The sequence below is a fragment of the Gymnogyps californianus genome, chromosome 2 (assembly GCF_018139145.2).
Source record: "Gymnogyps californianus isolate 813 chromosome 2, ASM1813914v2, whole genome shotgun sequence".
Taxonomy (NCBI): Eukaryota; Metazoa; Chordata; class Aves; order Accipitriformes; family Cathartidae; genus Gymnogyps; species Gymnogyps californianus.
Window position 1 is genome coordinate 65,613,572 of NC_059472.1, and position 19,003 is coordinate 65,632,574.

Sequence of the window (19,003 nt, forward strand, 5' to 3'; positions counted from 1 at the left end):
CAGATTCCTTCAGACAGCATTTCCAGTGCCCTGCTCTAGTTCCTGCGGCATGTCTCTTTTTAATAGGGTTGTACTTAAGCCACCTTGTCTGCATTTTCCTACCCGTTATAGATTTCTGTTGTATTTATTTTCTGACTTCTAAAGTAGCAATCCCTAAAATTTAATACAGTTTGCTCCAAAAGTTTCTCTAGTGTCGTGGCATTTTAATGGTGATATTACTATGCTATTTCTTTTTTGTTGAAAGTATGTTCTGCATGTGGCATGGATATCTCTAATAATTGTTGAACATGAGTTACATAGCAGTCCTGTTCAACATGAGTTTCTGCTGAAATGAAACGGAAGAATTGTGTGGTGGTGTATTGACCGGGACATTGATCATTTAGGAAGCAAAAATAGTGTATACAGACCCCAAAATGACCACAGCATATACATATGTTCATCTCTCTGACTGACCTATGGGGAAAAATCACTATAGGAGTCACAACCTGCCTATCTGACCTACAAATCTTGCTTTGTTATGTGGCCAACTCATGGAAATGCACAGCACAGATGAAAGGCAACTACTATTTTGCTGACAACTTGCTGGAAAGAACTGTGGGCATTCACATGTTGGTAAGGTGCATAAGGTTAAAATGTCCAAGACTTGCATCTTTTTTTCCCAGCACCATTAGCAGCTTTTTTCCCTAAACATAATTATACTCAAAGGTTCATTTCTTCTTTCTCTTGACGTGGGTATGCTTTTAGCATCTGAAAGTCATGTTACTAGGCAAATGTATAACATCAATCAGTCTAGCAGGCGATTTTTAAGAATACCATGTTGGCTTGTATTCCTGCCCTGCTCTCTGCCCACAGATAGTTGGCTTCTGATCATTATCCCTGTAGAAATCAAGAGGAATTTTGATTTAATGCAAGCAGCATGGGCTCACAGTCATGTTCTCCCCTCTAATCAGTCAGCAAAATGAGTGAGTTGCAACAGAGAGCAACACATGAAGCATGCGTGGGAATGGAGATGCCACACAGGGACTGACAAAATCCTTCACCAAACAAAACCCAGGACTCACATATAGCTCTAGCCCTGCTTTTGGGCTTAGCCTGAGCGATGGCAGGTCACTAAAAGAGCGACTGCGACGAAGCTTGTCAAAGAAAGCATCTTGCAGAGCATCTAAGATTGTCAACTTTGGCCTGTCTTGCAGGGGATGCAGCCATTTCTTCAACAGTTAAAGCAAAGAGGGTGTGAGGAAGGGCAAGTTAAATGAATGCTTTGTAGCAGAGTGCTAAATTACAGGCATGGGATGCAGCACTTGTAAAATTCATATCTGTACAGATGGCGTATTCAGTTTATACACAGTCCTGATTAAGCATTCAGAATTTGATTCATGCAAAATGTAGGAGCACTCTGTGAATACATTCGGTACAGGGGCAAATTTTATCATGGGATACATTAAAAATACTGGTGCTGTAATGGTTGTTTAACTACTGTTACAAAATGAAGACACATTTTATAAAGATTATTCAAGTATTATAGCAGTCAGACAAGAAGAATAGGTATGCAATAATTGGCTACACAGTTTCAGAGATGCCAGGATCATAGTCACCTTCTTTTAGGATTAGCAGCTAGGAATGCACTTGCTTTATAAGTATTTGTAAGGGTAACCTGCTGGAACCAGGGAAAAAAGCTTAGACGTGTAAAGCAATGAAGTGTTTGCAGTGTTTGAACTGCTCTAGGGCTTCTCATTACATAAACATGAAGCCGAACAGAGCTTACAAAGAATGAGTGGTCCTTGAAGGTTGGTGTTTCGGGAGTGCCTTGGCTGTACATGGACATTCTCCTCTGGAGAGCAGATGCCTTGCTCACATTTCCTGTGGACGGGGTCAAGTCTTCAACATCAAAGGGGCTACGGACACACAAGCAGAGAAAAAAAAAAAGGTTGTTAGGCTGAGTGAGAAGGAATTTCAGGTCCATGGAAAGGATTTTTGAAAAGGTGGTTTATTAGCACATCACAACCCAGAGGTAGCAAGTTTTTTAACAGAAGTGTTTAAAAGAAAATCCTGTTAATTAGACAGCAGGCTCAGAAGTGTGGGTTTCGGTTCTGATAAAAGTGTTCTACTCTCAGAAATCATTTATGTAGCGTAGTCTGATGTTATTCTTCTCACATGAAAAGTATTCTTGGATTTCAGTTGCCAAGTGTCACACATACTAATGAGAAAGGTGCTCTACTGTTAATAGAGCTGTTGCATTATAAAGGAAACTAGTAGCTGTTATTGCTGGCTTCATGGTTATTGCATTACAAGAAACAGCATACATGACTGTAAAAGTTAAATGCACCAATGCTTCTTCAGAAATGACATTTACCTATTTTATTAAAATGCAGTGAGAATTGGGTTTGAATCCTAACACCATCAGCTTACCTATGCTGACCAATGCAGACAGACAATGCTAGGGGATTTCCCACCACCCTCCTGGTGTATGAAGCCCTTAAAAGCCACCTTTTAAAGGTGGGCCAACTTCTGAACTTGGCTATGCTAGTGTAAATCCAGGGCAACTCCACTGAACTTTACACTAATATTAAAAAATTTTAGTGAATATATGAGCACTCAGTTATGTCCCTTTTTTGAGCTTGGGGAAGAAGTATACACTTTAGGCAACTCTATGATCTCTCATCACTATCTGTTTCACGTGTCTTGTAACATCAGTACTTACCAAACCTAATTTAACAGCTGAAACTAGGCACAACCCCATTTGCCACAAGGAACCTGTGGCTGACCATGAACTATTTCTCATCTCCCAAACCTGGGCCACAATTCCTTCCCCATCTGCCTCAGCAGGGAGCAAAATGGAGAGAAGAGACGACATGGATGGACCTTTTCTCTTTGGTTGAATTTTTACAGCCACTTGACCGACCAACCGACCAGCTCTACTTACTACCAGGTGATTTCAAGGTTCAGCTTTATTGTGCCAAGGTCATTAATGTCTACTGCAACCACCTGAGGCCGAGCTGCAAACAGGTCTTTTGTCTCACAGGTAACACTTCCCACAAGGATGTGAGTAGCAAGTCCTTTCACTTCTGTGACCTGTAAGAGACAAGAACAGGATATCTAGGACCGTGCAAGGCATTGCAATCCTTAATTACAAGGCAATGGTTTTGATTTTCTGGCCTGGACCCCTTGCTAAAAGGCTTCCAAAATATGACTCTGTTTGTTGCATTACTTAGGGGAAAAATCTGGGTTTTGTTTTGTTTTTAATAAATGCATAGTTGCATATGAACATGCTTCTGCATTTTCTTTGTGTTTTTACGGGTGTCGGAAGAGAACAACCATACTGGCTCAGACCGAGGGGCTATCCAGTCTTGTATTTGGTCTTTTGCAGTGACCGTAAGCAGAGCTCAAGGGAAGAGTGAGAACAGGGAGAGCATATTGGATGTTTTCCCCTCTAAGACTCTCTCAGCAATTGACAATTTTCATGACAGGGAATGTCCTGATGTAGCTTGCCTACTTAGTAATTCCCAAGGGAGCTCTCTTCTATGTATTTGTCTCCTGTAACTCTGAAGCCATGTAATTGTTTGCATCTATGATGGCCTTTGGTGAGGACTTCCACAGATCTACTGGTGAGGAACCACCTCCATATATGTTTTTATAGTAAGAGTAGGCAGGGTAGAGCACTATTCATACTTACAGATACACCTGCCTGAAAATTCAAAGGGACAGTTATATATGCAGCTCCTATACAAACAAACTCTTGGCTATTTGCTTGAAAGTCAGTTCTTGAACCTTTTATGTGAAAGTCTTTGGAGAGAGTCCAAAAAGGGGTGAGAATATACACATTAACCTTAATAGTACTGGGACTCTTGTTTGTAGCTCTTGTGTACTGTAAGAAAGAGTTCTCTCCTAACCTTCCACCTTAAACCTGTCTTGTTAGATTGAGAAGAGTGACTCACCTTGTGTTACAACTTGACTTTCTATGAAAACCTACTGTCTCACACATTTGGGATTATTTTGTTGGTGGTTTTGTAATCACCTGCATTTTTTTCATAAAGTTTTTGCAGTGTCTAAGTGGGACATTTCTCATGAGACTCTCAAGACACTCTTCCATTTAAGCTGCCTAACCTGGGACACCTGGAATAATTATTAGCGGCAATTTCTAGACAGGGGCCAGGGAATGGGTATCTCTAGGTTGGAGGTTTGTTGGAAGGAAAGCACATGGACTTTCAGCCAGGAGAAAAGTATGTGGGGAGGCCTGGGGCAATGAGGGGATGGAGCAGTGGTGGAAAGACTCCGGTTTGGGAGGAAAAGTTGCTGCTGACTGCTAGGAGTTGCAAAGGTTGTTCTTTCCCTGGGGGACGCGGCATAGAGTCAGAGGGCAACAGAGGCTGCAAGCATTAAGAAATTTTGGGAACTGCTGTGCTCTAGGAAGCTGCCAAAAAGTCGGAGTGGTTTTTCTACAGGCCCCCATCTCACTGTGAGCCGAAAGCTCACAGCCCTGCTACCTCACACTGTAGCACTGCTGTTCTGTGCAGGGTGGTGGGACTGAACCTCAGGACAGTTCCAGCTTATGCCCAGCTGGCCCTGTGTGTGTTCAAATGATAGACCTATGTATTTCTCCAGATCAACAGATGCTGCTCTCTTATCTGACCAGTATTAACAAACTCATCAGTAGTGGGATTTTTTGGTTCTGGGTTTTTTGTTGTTGTTGTTTTCCTGAATGCTGTTAGCAAACAGGTTTCCAGTGTTCCCTTGCTTTGGTGCGAATAATCTGAGTTGCTGGAGAGCGATGTGAGGCAAGGGTTGTGTTAGTGTGGCTATGACAGCAGTCTGGGGAGAGTTAGGACAACCTTTCCCACAGGACTCCCAAACTGATTAGTCTTGTAGCATCTAGATTGGACAATACTATAGCATTTCACTCTAGCAGGTGTGTTGGAAATACTAATGATGACTCATTTCCAAAGAGTTTAATGATCTGCTTCTGTGTTTTTGCTGATGGTGCATGAGAAGGCAGCTTCTTGACTCCTGCCTTGCTTGCAGGCAAAGGAGTCAGCATGTGTACCTTAATGGAGATCAGTCCAACAATGAGAGGGAGGAAAACCATCTCTTCTCCATCCCAGCTCTGCTTGCCATTCACTTCTATTTTGCCTTTCAGTTTCCATCGCTGGCGACCATAACGCATGAAAATCTGAAAACGAAAAATCCTCTTATTTTCTTGAGAAATCTGCTCTCATGATGCACAAATATCAGAAACAGAATTAGGGAAAGGGTCTGAAAAAGGTTGGAAGAGTTAGTGGTGTAGGTGCTGCCCTTCTGCTTCCCATCAAGCCTGAAGGAAAAGGTCTGTCTTGTGAGATCTCTGCCTCTCAACTCTCCTAGTCACTCCTTTCAGTAATGTACCCCTCGCTCCAGCTTTCACCTTCATGTAACGAGATGACTCGTAACAAAGAAGCTGCAGGAGTTTTAACTCTGCTTACAGGGAAAGCGGCAGTGGTGGGCAGGGAGATTTGGGAGGGCAGGATGAAAGCCCCCGTGGCCTTTCCTAACATCTACAGCTTGCTGGATCTGCTGCCTTCCCAGGCAGGGGAGAGAGTAGGTGAGCTTTTGGCCGTGCCCCATCAGAGGCCTCCCCAGCTGCGAGACTTTGGCTGACTGGTGATGGAAATGAATGAGACCCACAGTGCAGTAACACAATTTGAAGCAGTAAGAGCACCAAGCCCATTTTGGGCTGTGGTCTGGCTGGGAGAGACCTGCACCAACTAACTGGCCCCACAGAGGAAGCACACGGCGCTTGCAGGCGTGGGAGTGGCAGGAGAGATTTGTCACAGGTAACAAGAGTGGGAACAAATGAATCAATGATCAAGACAGCTGGGAAGTACAGGTTGGGCAGATGTGTTATCAAGCCGCTGCAGATTTCTTGCAGAGTTAGCTCTGTTCTGGATAGAGCTGGAGGCTTTTACTTTAATCCATCTCTAATTAAACTGCTCTTGATGTTCTCTGCTTGACGTTCTTGATGTTCTCCACCAGAATGCTGCAGTAACTAGCGATCCTGACACAGCCTCACAGCAGGTAACATCTGGGTCTCAAGAAATGGTTATTCTGTGTCTTTCTGCTACTCTGCTTTATGATAAAGTAAAGCCTAAGCATCCAGTAAAGGATGCTTGCAAGGATGTGTTCAATTTGGTCTGTGTGCATGGGATGGGGCATATGCTTTTTTCCAGGGGAATTAGAAATGTTTGTCATGAATAAGATTTTTTAAAGTTAAAAAAAAAAAAAAACTTGTAGTTCTTTGAATAGCCATCATCCAATGCTCTGAATATAATTTTTAGGTCTTCTGACAGATGTCCTGATCTAGGCAGACATAAAGAGAAGTGCAAAGTTCTTCAGAGCATATACAGGAAGAATAATAGCTGTTTCTTGGCGTGCTGATGTGAATAAGGCTTTATTCATCACGATGTAAAAAGCAGCAGCAATCTACCTTCCTTTTGATTCTTTTGCTATTCAATAAACCGTAAACCAACGCAGACATACCTCGTATTGATCTCCCGGGCAGAGCCGAGCGAAGCCAGCCAGACCTGAGAAGGAAAGACACGGAGGGGCTGTGGGAGGGCCCGGGCTGCCGGGCGCAACGGGATGCAGAGGATGCCCGGGGCCGCCGCTGCCGCGCTTGGACAGGAGAGGGCGGCAGCCCCCCGCACAGCCGCTCCCACGGGGGGTGTTTTTAACCCCCCTTTTACTGCTGCCTCCGCCACTCCAAACCAAGACTAACCCCAGCGCCCCCCCCCATCTTAATTTCCTTTCTTTTTTTTTTTTTTTGGTATAAAATTCATTGTGCTGTGGTTTCTTGCATATGAAAGACTTGCAGCTTCCAGCTTTTTCTCCTACAAGAGCTCAAAGTTTCCTTTTACATAATAATTACAGAAAAAGAAGGAACAGCTTCCTGGCATCATCTGGCTTCAGAAACTCAGCTTAACGCCCTTACTATCATGAAGTGTAGGCGAGCTGCTGATTACCATGTAGTGCTTGCTGCTTAACACTAATCAGACTGAGCTATACATTTTAACACAGATTCCTTTTTAGTACATCTTAACAGAGACACAGCAAGTGAGAGGGGCTCCTTCTGCTTGGCGTTTCCATACCATTATAATTCCCATACCATCCCAGTATCTTTCAATAGTAACTACATCACAAAACATGACTGACCTCTGTAATATGAGATTTATCCCGTCTTTCCCCAGAGGGGGAGAAGTAGTGCAGCAAAGCACTTATGGTATATGTTTGCTTGATTTTTTTTTTTTTTTTTTTTTTTAAGGTAGGACATGATGATGCTATTTCTATATTGGCACTGTGCATATGAAATGGAAGTTTCCTGAGGGACCATGCTGGAATCCCAGGGAAGTTACCGTCCCTCTCCTGGCCTTGTGACCCACTCTTCCACAGGATTCAACTGGTTGTTTTCCATTAATCTAATCATCTCCCTCCACAGAGGGAACCTCTTCTTTCTCACAGATCTCCTCAGTAGGTAGCTATCGCACTTGTTTTGGTACAAAAATTTACCCAGCTTTGCCTGGGTAAGCCTAAAACTATGCCTCTAGTGTTGCAACACAAAGAAACCATCTTGAGGACACATACAAAGCCTGTGGCAGAGAAAGGAATGAAAACAAACTTGCCGGGGTCTTTGGGCTGCATTTATCCTAAAATGCCATGACTGAACATACATGGGTGTGTTAAAATCAAGGCAAGTATGATGAACCCTAATGTTGGCTTTATTTACCGGACTGAGTTAGTCCTGCTAGCTGGACTGTAGGAGCAACTAGATCCCTGCATGCAGTCATGGCCTGTCCCTGTGATCTGCTGATCCTCCTCTTCCATTTCTTTGACCAGAAAAGACTTTTCTTCGCTCATCTTACTGTTTAGCAGAACAGAGAGGCCCTTGCACAGAGCTCACATTACCAAGCCCTTTCTAATTTATTTACTGTTTATAAATAATTTAAGCTTACTAGCACTCCACTGCTGCTTCTCTCTCCCCAGGCATGCTTTTATAAGTGAATTTGATCTCTGCTGGGACACATCACTGAAAGTATCTGAGGAAAATAAAAGGTTCTTTCTTTGGTCAGTGGATGGGTTGGGAGGGTGAGGAAACACAGCTTAAAACTCCACAGGGACATTGTCTGGAGTCAAGGTCTGTGAGCGGTGACTGTCCCAACCAGGCTGGTCAAGGCTCTTCAGCCTGATGAAGAGGGGGCTAAGCGCTGACTTGATTATAGGGGATAAATACTTTCGTAGGAAACAACTTTTTGGTAACTGAATGGCTTTTGGGGACTAAACACATGGCAGTAGCCAATGGCTCTATCGAACCATTTCAAATGTCACGCCTTTGTAAAAGCACTGGGCTTGTAATGCAGATGGGACAGGAGATTGCTCCTGGGGTGTCAGCACAAGTAATTAGGGGATAGGGTCATTACGTGGCTGTGGTAAGGTGGCAGGGCCACCTGAAGTTCATGCAGCATGTACAGCCCCGCTCATGGGCAGGATGCTGGACACGTGGACTGTAGTTGCTGGTGCTGGGCTCCGTGTTGCAGAGCCCCTGATGCGTCAGGCCAGCGTATAGCTCTCCCTGTGTGAAACGGCTGGGCATTTCACCTCCTGCTGTCCTGGCATTTCACCTCCTGCTGTCCTGGCATTTCCAACAGGTATAGGGGCACTTCCCTATACATCATAACAGGACACGCATATTCCATACAGGAACTTCTAAATTTCCACGCTGGGTTTCCCTGTTTAATTTCAACAGCTGATTAATCCTAAGCAGTAATCTAAGCCTGCTGGCAAGTTTATTACCTTTATTTTGAAAAATGATTAGCCGGGTTTTTTTTAAATATCAGTCATAAAACCACAGTGTGGGTCCCCTGCTTCCTGACAGCACTGTGTAGGTTGGCTTGCTTTCAGTGTAAGTGACAGAGGGCACAAAATAAAAATAACTTTCACTGGAATGGCTAGAAACAGATAAGCTTTGGGGAGAGGAATGCTTTGATTTTAAATTAGATCCTAAAGTTAGCTGGATATGCTGCAGTATAATTTAAGAGGGAAGCTTGCTGCGTGATCTGCAGGCTTTTGTGCTAGAGCTGTTGTGAGCTTTAGCAATAGCAACGGCTGGATTGTCCTATTGGATTCCTATTCCTAGGGAAAACTATCTAGATAGAAATCTTAGATGTCCTAATTAGACACTACTTAATGATACAGCATTTCTCTTTGCTATTTTCTAATTTGGGCTTCTTTATGTTATGAGAACTGTGTTCAGAAGTCGCTGTTGTTTGTGGTTTGTGCTCCGCTCCTGCACATGAGTGTAGCCTTCTCGACAGCCCTTGAGCTTTGCTGGAGGATTTGGGCATACAAGAGCGAAGGGGCCAGACCTCTTCAGCCCAGCCATTTGTGACGCCATGACACCTTCTGTAACATGTCCTGCTGTCAGGAACTGACTGTCACACCGCTTTTACAGCAAGTAAGGAAACACTCGGAGGGACCTGGACTGATGCAATTCTGTTTCTACACTGTGTGACTTCGTGTTTCCTTCAGCATGTCCATGCTGCAGTTCTGCTGTGCGTTTTTGTATGGAAATATCTGGCTCAGACTCTGTGTGTCCATCTTGTAACTTTACATCTATGCATCTTCAACTGCCTTTCCAGTACCTAAGAGCGGGGCTTTAAAACCTGAGGTTTGGTGCTGTGGGATGGAGCCAGGAGAACTATAACAGCTGCTGCACTTGTTTTCTCTAGTATGGAAGCCTGGAGTAACTATTTTAACTTGATCTAGGCTAGATCATGTCTCATGCACCGCAACCCCGGACACAACTAACTCACAGCTGTGACAGGGCAGGCAAAAGCAAAACCCTGTATGAGATTTGTGAACTCTAAAAACTCCACCAGCAATACCGTGGGTTTTTTAAATGGGCGAGATTTCAAGTGAAGAATTAAGAGTGCACAAATGTTTAGATGCCGATTTTGTTTTATAGAACTATTTTCATGCCAGTGATTGAAGATCCAAAAAAGATATCCCCCCACAATCTCTTCAAGACATTGTCTTAAAGCGATAACAGCACTAACAATACCTAGTGATTCGCTGAGGCTTCAGGTAAAACTGATTCTATTGTATTCAAACCCATAAAGTCCCCTGTCGTAAAGACAAGGAATAAAACTGAAAGGTGAATGCTACCACTGAGTTATCTAGGTGTTTAAATGGTAAACTACCCCCAGGTCTTTGCTTTTTTACATTTGTTCAAAAATAGTAGCAGTCAGAATCAGCAAAAGTAAGGGACATAGAAAGAGCCGATGTCAAATTAAGAAAGTATTTAGAACTTCAGCTCCACGGGCATTCACATAATTTCCCAGTCAACTTAAAAGATTATGGAAATAGAGGCAAAAGGTACAGCAGCCTCCAAATTGAATTGCTTCGGCTGTTGGGAGGAGTGTTTGTGGGAGGTAATTAGCCTTGAAAACAAGAAGCATCATCTCAGAAAACCTCTCTCTAAGCTTTGATGTTCCTGGCTCTGTGATCCTTTCCACTGAGCAGAGGTCTAAGCTGGGGGTTTGAAGGCTTAGCGATGGGTGTGGTGGGGGAAAACCACACCTATCATAAATACATGTCACACTAGCATGTCTCGATGCCCTCACTAATGTGCACAGCAACTGCTACTGTTTTGGAGAAAGAAGGGAAAGGTGAAAAGGCAATTACCTTTCATCTTGATGCAAAACTCCCCCAATAGGTTTTCCAGCTCTGCTTCTATGGTACACATGTTCTGTGTTGGAAAAGAGAATCGTGAGATCAGACAAACCCTCTTTCTGCCTTTTTTTTTAAAGGTCTGTTTGGAAAGAGAAGCTTCTGCTAGACAGTTGAAAGATATTTTGCAATAAAGTCAATCTGCCAGAGCCATCCTTGCTGTTTAGCTAGGTCTGGCCCTAAAAATGGCAGCTATGCCTGCTCGTGCTGAAGCTGAATGTAACCCTGTGCTCTTCTTCTGTTGCGCTCTAATCCTCCTGTTGGCAGAAGGCAGTTGTGGCCCCTGAAGCGTAACCTGGTCACTGTCCCAGTCCTCTCCAGCCAGGACATGTGCCAGCAGCAGCAGCAGCTCCATGCCAGACTGGCTCCCAGCATGGTTTAATCTCTCAAGAAACGGGGACTACATTAAGAAAAAAAAGACTGCAGGAGATGGGTACCGGACCCTCTCCAATTCTTCCTTCAGATTTCGGAAGGCTGTCACAGCTTGTGTGCTGGGGTGTTTGCAACACTATTAGACCCTTCTTCATCTACTGCCTGTTTAATAAAATAAATGCTGATCACAGCAAGTAAAACAGGATAGGATGCAGCAGATGTCTGTATACACATGGGTTCCAGCCAACCTGCCATCCCCAAATTTGCAGGGTGGGAAGGACAAAGTTAGCATATATGTAGGTTTGGGGCAGATTTATGTCTTTTTCTTGCGCAGCAGTTCCTGGGTATGAGCCTGCTCTCATAGAGCATAAACATTATTATTTCAAGGAACTCTTTGGGCCCATGTCACCCATCTCTGTAAGTCATCAAGTATTCATCTGAATATGAACAAAGAAATAATAATTCCTCTTTGCTGATTTTGCTTTTACTTCTTTTATCTGGATGAAATTCTCCCTGAAATCAGCGGCAAAGTTCCCATGGCCGTCAAACAGTGCGAGAGCAAAAGACTAAACAGATGAAGATGTACCTCTGTGTACTCCTTGTAACTCCTGTTGATTTCAGTTAAACTCTCTCGAGCTGCTTTGCTGGCAGGAGACACTGCAAAGGCTTGCTTCATTTTGCTGGCACCATCACAGAGACGTCTTCGGATACAATAGGCTTCATAAAGCTCATCCACCTAGTGGGAACAAGGAAGGTGAATTGAAAAAACCAGAAAACCCAATAAAATAATCCCAACAAACAATGAAGCCATTTGCATTACAAGGAAACTCAGCCAAACTGTTAGATCCAATGGAGGGGCTGAGCAAATGAAGCTGTGATACTGTTACAGTCTATGAAAAAGAAACACAAGATAAAAATAACTTCCACTGTAAAAATCTCATTGCAGCAAGACCAGATGCTGCCAGCAATTCACCTGCTTGCCCTGCATGCCTTTAACCATTGCTACTCCCTTTCCTCCCCGTCTGGGCTACGCACAATCGTAACGGTAGGGCAGGCGTGCAGCAAGCTTCTCAAATATATCGGTGTGGAAGAGCTCTTTCAAAGGCAACTGCAACGTCTACACTGCAAAATGGATGCGTTAAATGGCACATTTAACAGGGCCAGCAATGTCTTCTGTATTGCTAATGTCAGCCGTGGATCGAGGCTGTTGCAATATTTGTCTAATAGGTAGTATTGGAAGCAGGGAGTGATTTTTTGAATTCTCACTGCCCATCTTCCAGAAACTGGGAGTCATAGAATCAGCACAAGTAAAGGGTTTATGCAGATGTCAAATTAAGATGTATATGTAATTAAGTATAAGATGACAGCAGATGTCAAATTAAGAAAGTATTTTGAACTTCAGCCCCTTAGGCATTCATATAATTTCCTCGTCATCTTCTTGAACTCCTTTGGCGTGACTTAGGCACTCAACATTTCGTAACCACTCTGGAAGTTTTGAAAAACCTAGTCACACACTGTTTAAAGTCTCACCCGGATCTAGCTTCAGAGTGCAATGGATTTATGTGTCTCATGCTTTGGTTTCCCTTTTCCCTCTGATCCCTGTGCTGAATGTATACATTTACTCCATCATCTGAGCTGTTCGGTGGGAGTCTACAGCGGTATAGCTGGTGTGTATATATATACCAGCTATATATAGTGGTATATATTTATATAAACTTAATCTGCCAGATACAGGAGATGTAGGTTTTCTAATCTGACTTTATCAGGGTGAAGAGAAGGAAAGGAACAGAGGAAGCTGTCTCTTCTTTCTGCTTCTAATGTCCCTGCTAAGATAGGACGATATTTGGTTTTTACCTAGAATAACATTTTTCCTTTGTTATCTCTGACATCAAGCGATCACCCTGTGCCCCATGGTGGTTGTTGCTCAGTAGTGGATTTTCACAGCAGAGTTTCTGCCTATGAAGGCTTCCAGCGCCTTGGCTTCCTCAGTCTACGACTTTGTGTTGCTGCATTAGACAATGTGACAATTCAGGCGTGTTCCAAATCCCATTTTCCAAGCCTGCTTAACCTCTAACAAAAAGTGCTGTTGCTTATTTGTTTGAACGGGACTGGTCTTCCTGACAGCTTCAAAGCCTTAAGTCGACTTTTACAAGGCCAGCTTGGATTCCCGATGGTCGAAGCCCCTGACTTGAGGGATCTCTAACCAAAACAGGAACTGCTTGGCAAAGTGAAAGAGTTCAGCAAAGAGAAATGGAGGCACAGGTAGCATTTTGCCATTTCAAAGTTACAAAAAAAGCTTCTTGGAGTCATATCCACTCCTATTTCTCTTGCAAGTCAGCAAGCTGAAGACAGTTACTATAAATAGCTGTCACTTGGTATTTACTTCTGCCATCAAGGTGGAGCGTTAACCCACAGTTGATGTCCTGCCCCTGCCCATGCGAGCGCGGCTCGGGCACGCTCATCTGCCCCCCTAAATACGTAGGGTCTGCTGCTGTGCATCCTGTTTTCCTCGCTCTGCTTCCTGTACGGAGCGGCAGTGGGCAGACGGCAGAAGGCATCGCTGCTGCCCTGATTTGGCACAGCTGAAAAATACCTTCTCTAGCATTAGAAACAAAGATGTTTCTTTACCTGTCCAAGCCTGTAAGCTTTAACGCAGCACAGCTCGGTTCCTTTTGTCTCTGTTGCTGTGGGTTACGGAAAGTGAAGTAATGTTCTCGGCAAGCTCGAGTAATACTGACCAGCATTACCTCTTGCGTTTGGTGCTTTTCAGTCCTATTATAATCCCAGAAACCATTAGCTCTGAGCAGGCTGGAGCGGGAAGGACTTGAATGGAAATGTTCTTTAAGCACTAATTTTGCCATTCATGTTGCCAGCAAGAGAGAAGGTGGTTTGGGGAACAAAATTTCAGTCTATCGCCTTATGATTTATATTTTTTTTTTCGGCTCCAAGAGTAAGAGAAGACTGAAATTAAAAGGTTTGGATGGGTTGTCATAATTGGAGCACTTCAAGCTGTGCGAACGCTTTTCAAATGACTCTCAAAAGACATTTCATCCGTCAAAAATAATTCATTCTTTTGTTAGGCTCAGAAAAACAACTAATCGCTAGCAGATATGTTTATAACTACGAGAACACACGCCATGGCTTTTGTCCAGCTCTAAAATGTATTAGTATAAATCATAAGTACCTCTACTGAATATTCTCACCAATGTAATCAAGTGGATGTGGGCCCCAAGCCACGCAGCAAAAGCGTTAGCAGTGAAATCCAGGAATAAATCCAATCTAGCTGCTGCGTACAGTAGAGACAACTGCTGAATTAATTTATTTTCAGGTGCAGCTCTCTTTCTACCTGTAGTTTAACAATAAGCATGCAATGAGATAGATTTTTCCCAGCAAGCGCCTGACCCTATGTTCTCTCTGTACCTAAAAGCGGGCGGGAGTGTCTCGGGGCACGGCTGGACCTCAGGGGCTACAAACCATGTGGAAACTCTTTTTTTGGCTCCGACCACCAGCCCATTGTAGTAAAAATACTGAATCTGGGAGAGGCTTCATCAGGGCGGCCTCCCCGGAGTGTAGGGGTAGCAGGAGGCCAAGGGTTTTTTTTCCTAATAACATAGGAGCAGATGCAGAAGAAAGATGATAGGAGTGCTCATTACCTTGCTAATGTGGAACTCCAGCCTTCTCATGTATCTTTCGACCGCTTTGATTTGCTGAAGGAAAGGAAGAGGCAGAGGGTGAGGCACATTTAAATAAATCAGTAAGACACCGACACACTAGCTCTGCTAGCCCCCATGAATCTGAGAAACTCCTCCTTGAAACACATAGGGTTTCATTGTCCATGAATCAGGAATTAGCTGTCCCACCTTACTACCATTAATCTGCTGCTGAAAATGGAGCTCACTGAATTCTGTACCTAATATATTTTTAAACAAAAAAGAGTTTTTCTTTGATGGGATTTCCCTAGCTTTTTGAATTCTTAAAAAAGAAAAAAAAAATCAGAGCTTTTTTAGCCCAAAATATAGTATTTTCAGTGCTTTGAAAACCTGTACTAAAATTGATCGGGTTTTGCATTTCAAAATCCATTCTCATCCTCAGCAAACTGGTTTTGACAGCATACCCAAGCTTGGCATTTTGACTGAAAAAAAGCCAGACTTGTTCAGGAAACATTTTTGACAGCTTTCCTTTTGTTTCACCCAAATTTTCCTGCAGGGAAAAATATTTTTAATTTTTCAATTTTTCCTTCCCCAGAACTGGCAGGAGCAGGGATGAGCTGGGGCTTGACCTGGCTCCCACAGCCACTCCTGGCGTGCCGCTGCCAGCCTCCCACCCGCCTAGAGCTGGCAGGGTGAAGCTGCACAAGGCGATGGATTTAACGGCTGGCAGCTGACAGAAATAGGAGGTCTCGCTCCTTCGCCTCCCTCCTCCCCTGGCAGGGGTCTGCCTCCTTCCCTGTGCCTGTCCCGGAGCCAGTTTAACTCGACAGACCCCGGGAAAGGGCTGATGGGGTAAGTTTGATGCTGGGTTAGTGAGCACAGCTGGCTCACTACACTGCCAGGTGCCTGGCAAGTACCAGAGCCCTTGGGAAGAGGAGGGGAGCGGGACTTCTTCCTTCGCAAATGCAAGTTGTCAGGTAACTTCTCCCTCAACAGTGCTGGCCTGGGTAGTAGATGCGGCTGAGAGAGGTTGCCCATGCCAGCTACGTACACCGTACGGATACAAACGCTTCCTTGCGAAACCAGTGTCAAAGGGAGTAACATACCTTATCTAAATCGTACAGGACTCCCTGCAACAGAAAACATGAAACTGTGATTAATTTTGCAACATAACAGCAGCACAAGAAAGTAATGTTTGTCAATCAATAGAAATCACAAACAAGACGAGGGCTGGAAAGGAAAAAGAGCATCAGTGCAAATTCCCTGTATCCCGCTCCCACCCCCTGGCTGCTCCAGCACCTCGAGAAGGTTACTGTGCATCCGCACGATGAAAAAGCATGACACGTACCAGGCGTGAGTTTCTTTTCATGTCTTTTAACTGAGTAGTCAACTTATCCAGCTCTGTCTGGTGAACTTCCAGATACTCGCTGTAAACACAAACCAGAGAAGGGATGCATGAGCTCTGCAGCGCATACTGAGCTGGCTGCTGACCATCCTAAAAGAAAATCTGCCCAACAAATGGCTTTCCTCACTGGATGCGTTTTCAGACAAAAACTCATTTACGTTGATCTATCCTAAAAGCAGCTCCCTGCTGCCTTTTTAGGAATAAATAGGAGCCACTTATTTAGCTGTGTATAAGAGCTTGGTGTTCTCCTTACGCTGAACAACCAGTTTCAAGTAAGCTAATCTGCTGCTTAGTTTACAGGCTGGTGCCTTCCAATCGCTGCTCTTGTATCTGGCTGGTAAAAGCCCTGTTATCGTCTGGGACTTATCTTAAGGGCAATACAAGTCTCTGATAGGACTCTAGGAAATTCGGAGGAAAAAAATGTTGAAATCCCAGCTTTTGGGAGCTTTCCTAGCAATTGGAGTGGAAATGGGATTCTGCCCCATTTCCCATACAAATATTTCAGATCCTTAGTGTTACAATCCAGGCTCCAAGAGGTATATTTTCCTCTCCTATGATTAAGGATCCTTGTTACTGTGATATGTTTCTCTAGGGTCTAAAATGCCACAGAAAGCTTCAATCAACAAGCAGGATAAAGGCTCTTACTCCAGGCCACTCTTCAGGGCTCGGTAGACCTCTTCCATCCTTTTAGGCTGGGGCTCTTTGGGTGTGGTGCTGTTCTTATGGCCCAAATTATGCATTTTCTTCACCTTTGCTTGGGGCTTCTTGAGTGCAGAGGAATTTTCAATAAAGGAGTTACACCTGCAAAATGAACATTAAAGAGGAGGAAACCCCTATAAATCATAATGATCTCAAAGGAACGTAGCTTGAAGAAATCTTCTGATGTTATCTCTGCTAGCAGAAACAAATCTGCTTCTGTGCCTGCCAGTTAAAGAACTGCATTTGTTTACAGGTTAAGAGGTCTGAGGAGCCTGGGACATACACTGTCAGCTTTTGACGTGCCATTTGCCTTGCCGAGATACGAATGCTGGTCTGGAAACACCCGGCTGAGTCTGAGGCTCATGAGACGTTTCTCTGTCTTATACCATGCCTGTCCTGCCTCACATTGCTCAGCCACAGCCATAAAAGGGCTGAGTTACATCCAGGTGCTAAAAACAAAGGGGAGCCCAGATAATCTCAGGCGTAAAGCCTGGGTGCTCCTAAGGAAGATTGGGGCTCGGTTAAGAGCATGTCTGGAGGACAGCATCACGCCGCTGGTCTTGAGCATGGACCATAGGTAGCTCTGTATGGCAAAGGGAGGATAGTTGTGCCGCATATAGGTGCCTCTGGTGACTCTGCTGGGGGTAGGTCAGCATCTAACAACCATCACTGACTTGAGCTGACAATGGGAGGCGACCCTTTGTCTGCCATTCCTCCTTGATTGCTAACTGGTGGTCTGGCACTCAGACACTTTACACAAGTTAAAATCAATTGTAAAATAGCCTCTGGGGGCATCAGGGACTGGATGACTTGGTAAGTGCCTGACTCAAAGCCCTAAGTCCTGCCTAGCTAAAAGGCAGTCCAAGGAAGGGCTCTGCAGCCAAGCTCTGCCCTGTTTGCAGCAGGACATGAAGGCAGCCCTGCAAGGGAAACGGAGTTGTTTTGAATTCGTAGCAGTGTGGCAATGAGAAAACTGTCTTTTAGGTAGCAACGGTCTTAAACTGGGGGTGGTGGGAAGTGTATTATGTTCCTGCACATTTCACATGTTGAAAAGATCACTGCATAAGTTAGTAAATTAAAATGATTCTCTGAAATTCTGTCACAGCTCTGAGGCATGTGAGGAAGCCCTGCATTAATGGGGGAGAGGCAAACAGGCACTTGGTAGCTAAGGCAGAGGGTAACAGCTTAGTTATACAAAAAAGAGAGAGAGAGATTTTAGCCTAGAAGGCTTTCTTCGGCAAGTCAGAGAGAAGGCAGTCCTCTCTCGCCTCTTTTCCACCTTCACCCCCTCAACCCCAGGGCTTCCTTAGGGCCTGATTTGGAAATTCCCCTTAGAGAGCATGGCACTTGCCTGGAGCGTCTCTCCTGAAGCCCGCTGAAGCCAGCAAAGGACTGGCTTCTAATAATCCCATTAGGACCTCCTGGAGAGAATGAATGTGATCCTATTGACATGATTTCGGGGAGCCTGGAAGATATTCCTGAAAAACAACAGAAAGCAGGTCAGCAACAATGGAGGGTAAGAGGGAGGCAGTGAGGATGGGACCGCCTGGTGTCCATCAGTCATGGTAAGGGGTAACTGAACCCCACGAGGGGCCGTGAGCCAGGGCACGAATCTGTTTGCATGGCCAAATCATCCCGCCTCAAAAATAAAATGGTCCTATTTTCACTTCTGACTTATGGCCCAGGATCTACTGCAAATGTGCCAGAGACACAAAGAGGGTCTGGATGTGGGACTAGAAACCAGATGCTTCAGTGTGATAATCCCAACACCATCCCTGATTTCTGCCATGCCTGGCATGCTACTCCCCCAGCCCTGTTGTCCCCATCTGCTACATCAGGGTGTCCCGGAGATTATTTTGGGAGTGTGCAGAGCTCTTAGGGGGCATTCACCATCACCGCGAAGTGTTATTACGTATAATAAAATAAAAAAAAGAGGGTTCATTCAGCATGAATCAAGTCCTGCAGCTCCCGTTTGATCCTTGCTCATTTTCCCCGTGGCTGTTCCCGCCTGGCTGCTGAGAAGGAAGACGCGGTGGGTGTACACGCAGCCACGGCATGCTGTGATGAGAGAGCGATGCTCTCCGCCACGACGAGAGACGAGTAAACAAGCTCCAGGCACCGTATG

General features: G+C 44.5%; 1 protein-coding gene across 2 annotated transcripts in view; it reads right to left on the bottom strand.

Annotated features, from left to right (window-relative positions):
* RIPOR2 (RHO family interacting cell polarization regulator 2) overlaps positions 1-18,348 on the bottom strand; it is a 34,163-nt gene extending 15,815 nt beyond the window's left edge. Inside the window, exons 1-12 of one of the 2 annotated variants that reach the window (XM_050892440.1) lie at positions 18,230-18,330; positions 16,825-16,980; positions 16,123-16,201; positions 15,881-15,904; positions 14,778-14,831; positions 11,711-11,860; positions 10,708-10,771; positions 6,511-6,554; positions 5,042-5,167; positions 2,924-3,072; positions 1,766-1,895; positions 1,062-1,208 (exon numbers count right to left, since the gene is read on the bottom strand). In XM_050892440.1, coding sequence (XP_050748397.1) covers positions 1,062-1,208; positions 1,766-1,895; positions 2,924-3,072; positions 5,042-5,167; positions 6,511-6,554; positions 10,708-10,771; positions 11,711-11,860; positions 14,778-14,831; positions 15,881-15,904; positions 16,123-16,201; positions 16,825-16,980; positions 18,230-18,330 — 1,224 coding nt within the window. Of the gene's footprint in view, positions 1-1,061; positions 1,209-1,765; positions 1,896-2,923; positions 3,073-5,041; positions 5,168-6,510; positions 6,555-10,707; positions 10,772-11,710; positions 11,861-14,777; positions 14,832-15,880; positions 15,905-16,122; positions 16,202-16,824; positions 16,981-18,229 lie in introns of both variants that reach the window. The other variant, XM_050892441.1, reaches the window with a different exon arrangement.
* Positions 18,349-19,003: the final 655 nt, after the last annotated feature.